The sequence below is a fragment of the Myripristis murdjan genome, chromosome 10 (genome assembly GCF_902150065.1).
Source record: "Myripristis murdjan chromosome 10, fMyrMur1.1, whole genome shotgun sequence".
NCBI classification, from domain to species: Eukaryota; Metazoa; Chordata; class Actinopteri; order Holocentriformes; family Holocentridae; genus Myripristis; species Myripristis murdjan.
The window spans coordinates 21460603-21476030 of record NC_043989.1 but is presented as its reverse complement, the minus strand read 5'-3'; the positions used below and the strand labels follow the sequence as shown (position 1 = coordinate 21476030).

Below are 15428 nucleotides of genomic sequence, written 5' to 3'. Positions count from 1 at the left end.
AGGTGTGGTGATCATCAGGTGGAGTTTTTGGTTGGAGTGAAAACCTGCTGCCTCTTGACTCTCCATGGCTCTAGTTTGACACATGCGCTTTTCCCAAGTCTTAGCCATAACTAAATTATACCTAGCCCGACTTACCGCAGGGTGGCAGTGTCACGCCGCAAACGCTCCTCAGCCTTTAGGGGAAGAGACTAAGTTGACTTACTGGACCTGCAAACCCGCCCTACTCTGCCTCTGATTGGCTGGTAATCGTTGCCTTCCTAAATTGGGGGTTAGGATTAGCCAATCAGAGGCAGAGGGGGGGCGGGCATGCAGGCACAGCCAGTCTCTGCCCTCAGCTTCAGGCTGGCACTTGCATCACCCCAGCTACTTCCGGGTTGGTCGTCTCCCAAAACAACTCGTGACGGGCTCGCGCCGAAGCCCCATCCTGTCCTGCCAGGTTCAATGGCGACAGAAGACAGTCCACATTCATTTTAACATGTTTAATCTGAGTTCAGCTCGTCGGCTCAAGCCGCTGTAGGAGAGAAGAGGAAACATGTGGAGGGTTCAAGGCTTCGTGGGAAGAGGTGAGAGAAATGACATTGACTAAACTCTCAGCTGTCCATGTGACTTTGGTCGCGACGTTGTTATTGATTATAACCACGTCTTGAATTAATAAGTTTTTTTGTTTGACCAGTGTTTTACGTTTTTCCCTGCCTTTCGGCACAATAGACAAGGACAGTGAAAGCACGTAAAAAAGGAAATGAGCGACGCTTCCTGTCGGCAGCTGACAACCGGTTTATTTTGGTTGAAGCTAGAGGCTCGTTTCCATTAATGGCTTGTTTCCAGCGCCTGATTTGGTGGTGCCAGTTTCTACTAACCAACCATAACTGAGAGGCTGTACAGATTTTAACTGTCACTTGTCCACTGACATGGGTTTAAGTAAAGTGTAACGCACCTAAACTTGCAGGTAAAATTATGTAAAGTACTTAATATGGCATTAGCAGGCATTATAATGTCGTAAGGTGGCTATACATAAAGTAATAAATTGTAAATGTAGTAATTTTTAATGTGTGTAAGTCTGTGTGGATATTAAATATTAAAGCTAATAAAATACACATATTTGCAAATACATATTGCAGGAATGCTGCATATATATCTGTAAAAGATTTAGTTTTTCATATTTAAGTGTGTGAGTGTCATCATATGGGCTGCGTTTGAAATAAGACCCATGCCCTGTTCTCATGGGCCACAGCTTTGCTCTACACTAGTGATGAGTATGGTTTATTATTCATGTTGTTTATGTTATTTTCCCTTGCATGCACTGAAATGCATGGAAATGTAATTCAGAATCTGTAGGGTCTCGTCACGTAACTGTAACAGGCGAACGTGCAGTAAATTTTTAGCAGAGGATTACTCTGTTGTTTCAGTATCTTTTTTTGAAAAATTTCTTGTTCTTGTTTTATTTTGTAATGAATCCACCAGTTACATCGTAAATGTGCACTTGTTGCATGTGCAGAGCATTTGTGAGTGGGCACAATATCTGCTCTCTGAGTGTAGTTGGGACAAGAACTAATTTCTGCTGTTTTGTTTTGGTTTTTTTTCTCTGTCACCACCTCCAGTTTTGAACCGGTGCCATGGCAACGCCCCCCTGCGACTGCCCCAGAACCACCATGTGGAGGATGAGGTCATCAGCAGCTCCACGGTTCTCTCCACCTCCTGCCACTCCTCTGACAGCAGGTAGCCTCCATGCCTCTGTCCACTCTCTTTCATTGCAAACACATTCAAGGTTGTGGGTCACGCAGAAGTTTCAGAGGACTTTTATCTCATCGGGAGTTTGCTTTGAGACCAACGGTCATATTAGCGGCTGATGAAAGAGAACTTTTGAAACATGGCCAGACCTCGCAGACTTCCCCCACACTCTCATTCCCATCCTTTCTCTTTCACTTAGCCCTTCTTTGAACCCTCTCTTTCCCCCGTAGTGAGCTCGCTACCACCCTTGCAGATGGTTGCATCATCCAGCAGCATCTGTCATATGCACCAACAGGGTTAGTCAAGGAAGCAGGGACAAAGCCGCATGTCTCAAACTTCATTCAGACTCATTGCTTTGATGCCTTAAAACAATAGAATGAAAAGAGAGACAGACATACGATTGTTAGAAATTGCTCGGTTGAACTTATTTTCACATTTTCATGGCCTCTCAGCTCTCAGAAGGGCGAAGATGGAGAGAGGAGGAAAAAACAGAAGACGTCTCAGTTCTGCTACGCTGAGCTCCCGCGTTACACAGCACTGGATGCTGTGGGATGGGTATGTCCTGCTCTTACATGTTCACTTGCAAACACATACACACTGCTGAGAGACATATTTTCTAGGTATTATGACTCTGTGTAGACAAGCTGGGCTTGAACAATTATTTGAAATATTATCAAGATCGTATTATGGCCAAGTGCCGTATCTATATCTCACGAGTTAAAATGTATTACAAAATACCATCATAAATGAAGATTCTCTGGCCTACAAATTATATTCCTCAGATTTAAGAAAATATGTTTGTTTAGTATAGACCCCAGCAAGAATCACATCATCATCATTTTAATATTTTCTTTCAGTGAAAATTAAATTTATGATGCAAAAATTAGCATTCCCACTAAAACCGTGACTCATATACCAGGACAATAGCCGTTAAAATATTTGCAATATTAATTTTTATTTTAAAAATAAATGAATAAATAAATAACCATTTTGTTCAGCCCTAATATACACAACCTCACTCTGATTCACATGCATTAGGGATTGTTGTATATCTTGATTTTTGGATGTCAGCAAACTATTGAAATAAGTCATTAGCTTGTCATGTAGTCATCTTCTTTGCATGTTACTGTAAATGTGATTTTTTTTTTTCCTACTAGAAAGATGCTAAGGACCTGCTTGCTGTTTTGCATGCTAGCCTGGCCTTGTAGATTTGAAAGCTTACAGTGTTAAAACAAATTCAGAGCACTCGAGCGAATCGTCACAATGAATCACCATACAGCCATCAACCACTAAAATGCCAGAACAGTACAAACTTTATTACATCCAAGAGGGCAGCTGATTTTCTGTCCAAAATAAACATAATAGCACAACAATTCAAAGAATATACAAGTTTTAAAAAAAATCAGACATAAACATAATCAAAATAGGATAAATTCACATTTTAAATTCACATCATCATCTGAAAATTGATGAAATATATTGAGATTGAAAGTAAATTTTGTGACAATGGAATAGTGCCACTGTTCTCTTAATTCAATACGCCAAACTCAGTGGCACAAGCACAACATGTTGCCTAAGATTGTTTAACAGTCAAACCAAATATAAAATGGTCCCTCAGTAAACAAAAGCGAAAACACATTTTTTCCAGTATAATTTCATGCTTACAGCTGAAAATAAATGCGACCCTCAGGTGCCACAATGTAAATTGACAGTCTTAAATTTATACAGTTCTTCTGTCTCTGTGTTTCCTAAGTAATTTATGGTTAAATGCATTTAACAGTAGAGTGGGTTCTGCTCTGCCAACTCCGATTTCCAGTCTGCAGTTAGTTGATGAATTCCTAGAGCACCACCTAGTGATCTCATCAGAAAGTTTTGGTTTTACATCCCTGACTGTTCTAGTCAGATTCCCTCTCCAATGCTGTGATAATCCTCTGATTCCCATGACGATGGTGATGATGGTGATGACAGTGGAGTTGGTGTTTCTCTGCAGGGTGCGGCAGCGCTTTTGTTCATGCAGATCTGCAGGAGGATCCACTCCCAGTTCTCCTCAGGCAGTGAGCCCAGTCCCAGCCCGACCCCTGGAGCTCTGGCTGCTTCCTCCACCCTGCACAAATGTGGCTACCGCATCGTGCTGGAGACCTGTGAGTCCTCACACCAGTGTCACAATGCAGGATGCCGTCTGATGGTTCACTTTATTCATCTGGGCACAGGAAGTGCTTTGCCCAGTTAGTTTCCGATAATAGACATTCAAGCATCTTGATGGTCTATTATCCATTTTGAATCCATTTGAACCACTTATGAGTCTGACTCTGCTTTCTGGCTGCTTTCTATGTTCTCCAGTGTCGAGACGGGATGTCTTGCCCAGAGGGAGGAGCGTGTTGTGTCTACAGGGGGCGCCAGAGAGGCAGAGCAGAGTTCAGTCCCTGGCTCAAGACAGCAGCAGCAGTAGCAGCAGCAGCAGCGGAAGTGAAGGCAGTGCTAGCAGCAGCACCGAGCAGGGCCATCTAACCACTGGCAGTCCCTTCTCTGACCACCAGAGAGCAGACCTGAGGCCAGATTCCCCTCTGATAGGTTTGTTTAGTCTTATGTTATGTGAGTATGTTTACCAAGGACTAGGGAGTTGATGAAGCCAGAATTTAATTTCAGCCAGAAAAAATGGCAGATTTTGTTTTAACATACAGGCTTAGAGAATAAGAAGACCTACGGAGTGATCTATCAAGTACTGCCAATGTGAAAAACACTGGTATTAGTATGGTTCTCTGAATTGTTTGTATTGACCTAGTACTTTGGTATTCATTCATGTGACATCCCTACCTAGAAAAGCAAAAATAGTTAAAAATAAATAAATTAATTAATGTTTCTTTGCTCTTTCATTAATCACAGAAGAATCATTGTTCTCCGCTGCCTCCCCTTCTGAAAACCAACCTGCTGGCAGAAGCCACACACAGACAACAGAAAGCACTGACAAGGTGGGATACAAATGTCCCTTCATTAGTTATTTTTAAGAAAAGAAGCACTTCCCTGCCTTTCTTTACAGAGCACTTTTTGGCATCAAAGCTGTTCCTTGATCTGGTGTGCTCTCTCCCTCTGTGTTTCCCAGGACGTCCCGTCTGATGAGGAGAAGCTGACAGGAGCAGCGCTGAACCTCAGACATGTGGCCGACTCCAGTGTGCCTGTTATCCTCAACATCATAGGTAATGATTACACAGCTGCTCCAAAAATGATTTCTAGTTAACAGACCCAGTTATTCTCATCCATTGTTGCTCACAAAAACAAATGTAATTAATATCATTTCACTTCTTACACTGTAGTTGGAGAATATGCCTCTTGTTTTTCTGTCTGTAGTTAATATCTGCCTCTTGCTGTTTCTGGCAGGTCTGGAGAGCGCCAAGACCGAGAACTACGAGGCAGCTTTCACTTGTTTTCTAGCTGCAGCCGAGCACGGCTACAACAAGGCCCAGTTTAACACCGGTGTCTGCTATGAGAGGGGCAGGGGAGTGCGCAGGGACAGGGAGAAGGTGGGTGCCTAGCATTTTTGGTTCCATACTTTATTTCTCACTTGTTTTACACCTCATCTAGGATTCCCACAGGTCATGGACTTTCTGTGGAGTCTTGGGATTTGTGAAAGTTTATTCCAGACAAGGAATAAATTCTTGGGAGAAGTCGTAGACATTTATCATAGAGTTTTGTCAGCCTCAATGTAAAAAAATCAGGAAGTTCACCACCAAACACATTTACTTTGAAATGTCTTCACCTTATGTTCACTTTCCCTTCAGAATAAAACAGAACAATTAACTTAAGTAGACCTCTGAATGTGAAACATGTTGAAAATGTTGGTTAAATGAAAATTCAGCATTTGCTCACCGAAGCAAGATTCAAGTCCCACCACCACCAAGTATTCCCAATGTGCACAAAAGTAGTAACTCTAACCTTTGAAAGAGAGAGTTTTAATCTAGTTTACAAATTTGTTTTTGTTTTTCTATTTTCTTCACCAGGCTCTGCACTACTACCAGCAGGCAGCAGTGCAGGGCCACAGACAGGCTCAGTATCGCTATGCCAAGCTGCTCCTGACCAGCAGGGGGCAGAAAAGCATGGAGGCGCTGGACACAGCCATCGGTCTGCTGGAACAGGCTGCTGCAGACGGACTCACAGAGGTACAAATGATAACAAAATCATTACAACTTTGCTTCAACCTGCCACAGCATTTTGTTATAGTCACTCACAGATTCTTGTAATGTCCCAGTGTATTTTCATGTCTTTGTCACTAAGCAAGTAATCTCTTAAGTATTACAGAAACAAAGTCTAAATCCCTCAAAAAAATGTCTTGTTATGCTTTAATGTATTGCTTTAACAACCATAACATAACAAATACAAGTTTGAATGAAGCTATGGTGTTACATATATGACTTCAGTTTGTCTGCAGTGAGTGGGTGCAATATTTAGGTCACAAGTGGGATTCAAACAATTAACCGATGACTAAGAGAGATGTTATGTTTTGTGTTGCTGTTTGAAATTTGAATCTATCTACCTATGTGTTTCCCATTTTTTCAAGAAATATTATCTTCATAATTTTAACAGTTCATTACAATAAGATGGGAATAGTAATGGCTGATAGTAAATAGATCTGCACTGTGCAGTTAAGCGATTTGTAGGGAGCTGTGTTTCGGTGTAAACACTTCATTATTGCATGTGGAAAAGAGTCTAAGCAGATGGAGGTAAAGCCTTAACCAGCACCAGGCGATAGTGGCAGCAGACCAGCATTCATTCAGCAATATGAGTGTGTGTGGAAGCAGGTCAGCTTGCACAGGCCACCATATGAGTGTACTACATTACTGCTGCATGAGAATGTGATAGGTGTGTGTCTGTATGTGTGTGTGTGTGTGTGTGTGTGTGTGTGTGTGTCAGGAGTCTGCTGGTATTGGCTGATGCTGCTGCAGAGGACTCATGGCTGACATGCCGTGACTGAATTTACACAATGCTCCATTTCTCTCCTCTTCCTCATCCTTCCTTCTCTCAGGCTCAGGTCTGCCTCGCCTCTGTCTTCTCCCAGGAGCCAGTGAGAGACGGGCGCAAGTCGGTCCACTACCTAAAGATGGCAGCAGAGAGAGGAGTGAGTGGGCTTCTAGATCCTTCTAGAGTTTTATCTGTGGTTTTATCTCTGAAATTTCATCTGGCTTTCCGGCGTATCTGTTGGGGTCGAACTTAACTTGGAAACAGTTCATCATAAGCGGCTTCCGCGGCTCATGTAGACACAGCACCTTGGAGTGAGCACACCTTACCTGTAAAGGCCAATTTATAGTTTTGCTTCAAAGTGTCACCAGAACTGTAGTTGGATTCCTTTGGGTCCCCTGGCATGTGGAGTTATGCAACACTGCAAAAAAGAAATGTGACTGGCTCCCTTGACTGCTCTCTACCTTCCTCCGTGTTTCTGTTTGATATCTACTGCAGTGAACACAAGATGAAGATGGTTGAAGAAAGACAAGCTAAGGAGATTTCCTAAATATGTTAATTTGTACAACACCTCATCCCCATATTATAAAGATTTCCACGTCACTAGATATGAGAAATACTCCCAAATATCAGTTTTGACTCCATCAGTGTATTCGACAAAGGACACTCTGTCTCACTGAATGTAAACACGATTGCTTCGGTTTTTATCTGTGCTCTGTTGCCACAGTATTAATCAAAACTTGACACTGCGGTCTACTGTGTCAGTGGTCTACACACAGGCCCACCGACACAGAATTGTAAATGCTTTCACTGCTGTGGACAGCGATGGCACAGCAACAGTAACACTTGAATGCAGAACTAAATTATAAAACATTCCAGTGTACAGGTTTATTTTTTCACTGACTTTCTATCATTCTATCTCTATCTCACTCACTTTCTCACCGACTATCTGTGGCTGTGCTGAAATAAAATAATCACTATATGTTCCAAAGCTCAGTGTGCATATATTTATAGTGTCAGTTTTCATTGTATGTTGAAGCTGGTGTTTAGTGGTAATGTTTAATTTGCCTGTTCATCTCTGCACCGTCATCAGATTTTGGTACATACAGCTCTTTGAAATGAAATTGCCTATGATGCTAAGTATATTTGTCCATGTGTATCCAAACAGGACGGCACCGCCCTACTGTTCCTGGGTCAGTGTTATGAGAGTGGCTTTGGAGTGCAGCACAACCTGATGATGGCAATTGATTTCTACAAACGAGCTGCTCGAGCCGGCAACAGCCAGGCTCAGAGCTTACTGACACCCCCAAGTGGCACGGAGGGTAAGGACAATCACACAGACGAATGCAGACATGCTCTGTTGGAAAGACATGTTTACATTAGTCACACTGGGTTTTACTGTGTTGTTCCCTTTAAATCACAGATAACAGTGATTGTATCGGTTTCTCTCTCCTACTTCTCTCCTTTTCTCCTCTCGCCCCGCAGAGGACGCAGTGTTGCGCTCCACCCGTTCAGCTCCATGTTTCTTCATATCTGATCACCTACGCCAGCAGCTGCTCTCCTCCCTGACCAATCCTGTCTGTCCCTCCTCCCTGCCCCTCCTGCCCCACTCCTGGAGCACTGGGAGCCTGGGCGCCCAATCGGCACTGTCCTCCACATCACCACACCTCCATCCTCACCCCCAAGCCCAGAGCACCCAGGGTGGACCCTGCCAGTGGACTGTTGGGATAGGATAGTTCTCTTAAGCTGGAACAAGCCAAGATGAATGTATTCACAGTTGTGTGAGTGTGTTCTCGCTAGAAGAAAATGGCAATAGTAGGTCACTTACGCACATCATCATTAAGTCTCCTTAGTGTGTGGTTTTTTTTTTTTTTTTTTTTTTTTTTTTTTTTAGCAGGTCAAACTCATCAGTGTGGAGATGTCTTAATGTGTTATTTTGTTATTATGAAACAGTTGAGTGTAAGTTCTTGGGATATTTTGTATGAAAAGGGATAAGAAAGCATTTTTATTTTTTTATTTTTTTGTAATATGGTTAGTTTTTTCTTGTCAGTTCCCCTGAAATATTTGTCCTGTGGGTAAGAAATCTGGATCTTGGTGCCTTAATTGACTGGGTTCTTATTGGGAAAGAATCTCAGATGGATACTGGTTTCTCCCTCCACAAACATGGATTCAGTCACAGTCAAATGAATTTCTTGTCATTTGTCATCTGAAAAATGTATTGCTTAATTTGACAAGACTGGCAAAGAGCTCGAAATGATTATCAAAACCTTAATTTCAGCAAGGACTGATTTGTCCAACACTGTCATTCACAACAAAGTAAGTGTCTTGAAAAGAACAGAAAGGAAAATATTTCAGTGTAGAAATGTTGGATCTGTCTAAATTGTTAGCTTTAAACATACAAATGTGAATAATGCATGTAATGATATTTTGATATTCTGTAAAGGGCATGCGCTGTATTACCTAGCAAGTTAAGTCAAATAAACAATACTGTCTATCTGTGTGTACCGGTTACTTTTTCTGCCATTATTATTCACTAATGAGCAAGAAACTTATTTTCTGCCTGCCCATGTGCTGTGATCAGTGCATTTTCTATTTTAATAACTTAAATTTTATATTAAATGCTCAAGGATGGTTTGGACTCTTTACTGTCGTTAGCACAAAAGAAAGTTGAGAAGTCATGGATAACTAATGTGATAGTTTTCGTGATGATGATGTACTTGGGGTCTGAAATGTAATGGAGAGCTCACTGTCTATCAGTCATAATAAAATACCGAAACCGGGTGCTCACACATACAAATATGTCGAGCTAGTGCAGCATTAGAAACCATTCATACTCCTCTAGATCACGCATGACGTAAGCCCCCGATGATGTGAGATTTTCATTACCTGACTTATGAAATAACGCCGAGAGATTTATCATGTTTGCGTCTCCCCTTCCGTGCGCTGAGCGTCCTGCGTCCGTGCCGCTGATTGGCCGGCGAGGCGAGAGCTCCACAGCGCCGCGCCGCTCCGGGATCCGGTGGCGCAGAGAGAAAGCGCAGGGTACCAGCAGCACCGAGCTGGGCTGGGAGGGCTGATGATGTGATGTGATCCAATACGGGTGGCTGGCTCCAGCAGCTACGGGTAGACTGGCACTTAAAAAGCGGCTGTCACCTCGGCTGTACTCACTACAGTGTCATCGTGGGAGCGGAGGCACAGAAGCCCGGAGGCTGACCGAAGCGGTGAGTGGATGTAAATAGACGCTCTCGGTGGGGTGCGCTCCCCTCCCAGTGCGGCGGTGATGGGGATGGGGAGGTGTTGGATGGGGGAGATTTTTACTGCGTCTGCTGAGATATCGACACTGCCCGGGGTTTGATTCCACAATGATGACAACTCCACCGAGATGCATCCTTTGCGCTCGGCTAGATTTCGGGATAATCTGATGCGATTGCTGATAGGTGTCAGAGAGGTAGTCTGGAGGAGGGAGGCAGCGAGAAACGTGAGGCTAAAACACTCCACCCATGACATCATTGAGCTTTGACTTTTTCAAGTTCATTTCCTCCCCCCCAGTTTATGCTTTCATCTGTTGCATTTCGCTGGCAGAGACAAGGCAATCGGTCTGGTTCAGAGTTGAGAAAATGGGGTTCCCTGTTACATTACAATCAGTAACAGTTAAGTTGATGAAGGATACTTTCCTCAGGTAGGCCAAGGCCTGAGTCAGTAGTTGATATTACTAGAAATTAACTGAAAAGTGCAATTTCCATCCGACGGCGTCTTAGTGATGTGAAGTGGCTGGAAGTAAGAAAACATCCCTTCATTTCTTTCCGAATGGCCTTCAAATACAGCTGCTGCACCGTCTCTGTCTTGGTCAAGTGTCCAGCCTCACCCTGCATACATACGTGATTAGCAGGCCTTCACTTGTCTTCACTTGACACCAAAAAGTTAGAAATCTTCTTTTCAGGATAATCCTGTTTTGGCACCACCAGTAAGAAAGAGCAGAGTATTTTGCCTTTCAACAACTTTTCTTTATTCATCCTTTATAATCATACGAGCAGATCTGTGAGAGAGGACGTGCTGTGCCAAGTAAAATCTTGTAAAAAATCATCAATTTACAGTGGAAATAAGAGCAGACAGGAAGTAACATGACATACAAAAGGAGAAAAGCAACAGGATAAAATAAGGTGGGGAGGGGGGGAACTGAACAGATATTGCCTTGTTTGCCGAGGCATTATTATTCTAGTAGGATACAGGTTGCTGCTGCCCTGTGACCAGCTGGTAAAACCTTGTGTATCTCATGAATGACCTCCGGTGTTAGGAGCACAACAGATTTATTGAGGACAACAGTTTAAGTACCTCTGTGTGTTGACTGAGCTCAGTGTCCTGTCGCTGAAACTGCTGTGTCATTCTCCTCGCTTTCTCCCCCTTCCTAATAACACTCTTTCTCTCCTCTCTCTCCCCACTCCCCTCTTCTCCTTCCTCTCTCTCTCTCTCTCTCTTCGCTCCACTTTGCTTAACTAATGGAGACCTGCATCGTCAGGGGAAAAAAAAAAAAAAACAAGGCTTGCTATCTCTGTCTAGATCATCCAGTGTGCCTGTAACTCAGACACTGAGACAGAGAGGAGGACAATGGGGAACTGACATGCTGTTTTCCTCCTCCTTGTCAGTTTAGTTTTGCTGGGCTTGTTCTCAGGATTTGCAATTTATTGACTGACTCATGCGGCGTGTTCACTGTCATATTCAAGGCTGCTGTTGGTCGAAAAGTTTGAAATCTCGAAAATGTGAACTGTACAGTGAGCAAAGAAAAACGATGCATTTTTGACGTTGTTATTTGAGGGCAGACAATTTTCTGAACCCCTAAAGGACGGTGCAATCATTGAGGTGAAGGCTTTGAAATAAATAAAAGTGAAGCGGTTAAGGGGGATGTCTTGGTATTGTGATGAGAGAGGAACATGCCGTGCAGGTAGGATGGACCTGTTGACACCGCGCTCATGCCTGACAAACTGTACGCAGGTCTATAAAGCGAGAGCAGATTCAGCACTAACAGGTTGTTGTTGTTGTTGTCTGGCTCACTGGCAGAGGGACAACACGACAGCCACCCAGGGGCAGGAGGTGGGGAGATAGGGGACCCGCATGAACAAACTGCACTGCCCAGGGTTTCTGCTCCCTCCAAAGTCCCATTTCTCGCCTTTCCCAAGATCTTGTCTCGCTGCAAGATCTGCTGACTTTGTGTTTTCCATGTTTCCGAGAAAGGCGCTGATGATGACCGCAGTACTGTTTTGGGTGTGTGTTTATGTGTGTACATCCATATCTCTCTCTGTGTGTGTGTGTGTGTGTGTGTGTGTGTGTGTGTAATTGGGCGGATGGATGTTTATGCTTATGCTTGCGTGCCTGAGCATGTTTTTCTACCTGTGTGTGCACATGCTGTTTACTGGCTTTTCACAGGGCTACAGCCTAATTAGATCATCCGAAAAACCTGAAGTGACAGTGATGCAACCCAAACATGTGCCTTGTCTTGGGATTACTGTGATTCTCTGTCACTGTCTGAGACGCTATCCATCTGTCTGTATTCAGCAGCACAGAGCAGATCCACCCAGAGATAAAAGGGACACGGGTAGCTAGTTAGCAGGAGCTGGCTGCCACTTCTCCTCCCCACAGACTGGCTCGCTGCTTAGCCCTAGCTTTGAATGTCAGACCTGAATGAATACATCGAAAGTCTCACTCTCTGCCAATATTAGGCAAATACAACCCAGGTTAATCACTCTGATGCAGGGTTTTTATCATTTCAGCCGTCACACTTTTCATGTAAAAGGAGTGTGGGGCTGGGAAGAATGTCAAGCTGCACCATAGTGCGTCAGTGAAAGCCTCTGCAATTGGTCGATCTGTTGGCAGAGGGGGCAACAAGCAAGATGTTTTTATTCCCTTATGTGCCATGGTAACAGATCAGAGGACTGGAAATGTCTGACACCATATTGAACTTCCCACCTACACACAGTCCTGTGATCCTAATGCATCACAAACGGGGGGCTGGTTAATTCAGGTCAAGATTACTGCTGTTGCCATTATAATGGAAAACCTGATTATGTCGCTAGTCTGTAATGTCAGACTGCTTGGAGAGAGAGGGACAGTAAAGTGAAACAGCAGTGTGTACAGCATAGTAATTTATATATGTGACATGACCTGTGACACTAACAGTGCCTCTTTTGTCTCCTCAGCTCACTCTCCAGTGTTTTTCCAGTCAGCCATGATGTCGGTTCAAACTCCGCCCCTATCCCGCTCTGGCTCCTCCCCTTCCAATGTGGGATTGGCCAACCGTGGTGGCCCCTCCTCCGCCCCACCCACCTCCCTCAGCCTTCGCTCCTCGTACAACCAGCTGCTCGGACGAGACATCATCAAGGAGTCCGTCAGCATGGAAACCGGAGGTTCAGCCACCTTGCCAAAGAGCCGCCAGAGGTACGCAATGACCAGTGTGCGAAGTGCCATGGGGCTGAGTGACAACCTGGCCCCGTCTTCCAAAAACCAAGCGCCGAGCAGAGGGAGGGGCCTGCCCACCAAGTCCTCCTCCAGCTCTGCGCTCTACTCTTCCTCCTCCTCCTCCCCCTTCAATACAACAAACCCCAAACTGGCCAAAAATGGGGCCAACATGCAGAGACGGGCCGAAAGCCAGCAGCTGGAGCTGAGCAGGGCCAATACAGAAAGCAAAGGTCACAATGATCTCATCAATAATCCAGGCTTAGATTGGCTGGAAGTTGGGAAAGACAACTCGCAGCTGCCCCCATTCCGCAGAAGGACCAAGAGCTTCCTGGAGTACCATGAGAAGGGATTAGATCTGGACCTCAGCTGGGGCAACAAGGAGGAGAGGGGAGAGAAGAAGCAGCAGGCCTCTCCAGAGAAGGAGCAGGCCAGCCCTGCCAAGGAGAGGGAGAGCCAGGAGGAAGAGAAACCCAACAACAAGCAGCCCAGCCAGGAGGAGAAGGAGGAGGTGGAGGCTGTGGTGGAAGAAGAAGAAGAGGATGATGACCCTACACCGACTCCGAGGCAGCCCCTGTTACCAGTGGTGGTAGAGGCCCCTCTCTCCTCCACCTCCTCCTCATCCACCAACAGCCCAGAGTGGGTCGCAGACAACCAGAACCACCTCCCGAACCAGCCTGTACTCCACGGCAGAGAGGAGCTCTGTGCCCCAGTTCAAGCTAGTCCACGCAGGCTGGGCAGTCCGGCGAAGCCCCCTCGGAGCTCCCAGCCCAGGGTCATCAAGGTGGAGCTGCACCCCAACAACGAGAACCAGTTCCTGCAACAGTACCCACCTTCATCCCCTAAACAGACCAGGGCTGGGGAGAGGAACACCCCTACCAAACACGTGGCACCCCCGGTGCTGCCAGACCCCAACACAGAGACTGGACTCCCTAAGGTGGGCTTGAGGATGGATCTGGGTCCTGATACTCCATCAGAAGACGAGGACTCCAGCTGGACCACCTTGTCCCAAGAGACGCCCTCTCCTCAGACACCACAGGAGACAGGTTGGGTGTGTGTGTGTGCTAGCATGTGGTTTCCTTATCTGATCTGTCTCTTGAAAATATTAGCATATCTGTGAATGTCTTTGATCATACCTCTATTTCCACCCTCATTTCATTCCCTCTCCTTATATCTCTCCCTCCTTCTACCTCCCCCAGACAGTCTGGTCTGGAAATTTACCAAAAGCCTCCTTAAGCAAACAACGGACACTGCAGCAATACTGCTGAAACCTTTACGGCCCCTGTGAGCCACCTTGAGGCGCAGAGTGATCAGGGGAAGGCGATGGATAGGAGGATAGGATATTGCGGAAAGCAGGGTGAGAAAAAAGAAGGGAAAAGGGAAAGAAGAGAGAGAAAGACAACAGAGGCTGGATATGCCAAGGAAATTTGACAATGCAGGAGATGGAGGATTCGAGGACAGAGAGGGAAATATGAGAGAGGAAAAAAGGAAACCGAGAGAGAGAGGGAAGGAAAAGGAAGAGAGAACGTTCTCTCCGTTGGGTCCGACTACAGGGGATGAGCCCCGGCGTTGCTATGACAACAGAAACTAAATAGGGACAAGCTGACCATCTCTGAAAATTACCCTGTCCACCCTCTTCTGTGTGTGTATGTGGGAAAGAGACAGAGACAAACAGTATGTGAGTGCATCATGTACATTGTGCTCAATATGTGTTTGTGCGTAACTGTGTGTCCTTCTGCTCCAGCAGCAGATGTGTGGGGTGAAGGGGACCTGCCCCCAGGCTGGCGTGAGGTCTCAGACTCATCAGAGGTCTATTTCTGGCACGTCCCCACTGGCACCACCCAGTACCACCGACCTGTTGCCGCCGGCAACCAACATGCGTCTCCCAACAACGGGCCCGACGCCGAGCCTGACCTCCAGCAGGAAGCGCAGAACTCCCTCAGGCCACCCAGCGAGGTGAGAGAACCCACCCAGCATGGTAATGATATCACAACAACGCTCTGATATCAGGACAAATATATTCAGCTGTGTCAAGACTTTTGATAGTATTCAAGGATACATATGAGGGTTCAAGTGATGAGGAGTTTTGAAGGCCGAAACCAATGCCAAATTTTAAATTAGACTGATTGCATGCCAAAAACTTACAAATATTCAGTTTTTCACTCAGGATTTTCTTCTTGGAAAGCTTCTGAAACAGCATACAAACCATGAGACATTACACTTTCCTCTCAAAATTATTTATATTATCACAGCCTTTTAGGGCAGGGTACGCCACCTCACCGATGGCAAACAAACAGCAAGGA

At 45.1% G+C, this 15428-nt stretch overlaps 2 protein-coding genes across 3 annotated transcripts in view; both read left to right on the top strand.

Annotated features, from left to right (window-relative positions):
• The first annotated feature begins 384 nt into the window (after positions 1-384).
• Positions 385-9172, top strand: dele1 (DAP3 binding cell death enhancer 1). The gene is made up of 12 exons (XM_030061810.1): positions 385-563; positions 1599-1716; positions 2181-2283; positions 3719-3869; positions 4069-4299; positions 4612-4697; positions 4829-4922; positions 5104-5246; positions 5724-5882; positions 6746-6838; positions 7847-8000; positions 8164-9172. Exons 1-12 carry the CDS (start codon positions 533-535, stop codon positions 8412-8414), a joined length of 1614 nt encoding a protein of 537 aa, XP_029917670.1. The 5' UTR covers positions 385-532; the 3' UTR covers positions 8415-9172.
• A 608-nt stretch (positions 9173-9780) lies between these two features.
• The window catches only part of apbb2a (amyloid beta (A4) precursor protein-binding, family B, member 2a), a 36996-nt gene continuing 31348 nt past the window's right edge, over positions 9781-15428 (top strand). For both annotated transcript variants that reach the window (XM_030061808.1, XM_030061807.1), the window contains exons 1-3: positions 9781-9899; positions 12870-14171; positions 14870-15081. In XM_030061808.1, the coding sequence (XP_029917668.1) occupies positions 12899-14171; positions 14870-15081 (1485 nt within the window). In that variant the 5' untranslated portion in view covers positions 9781-9899; positions 12870-12898. The remainder of the gene's footprint in view (positions 9900-12869; positions 14172-14869; positions 15082-15428) is intronic.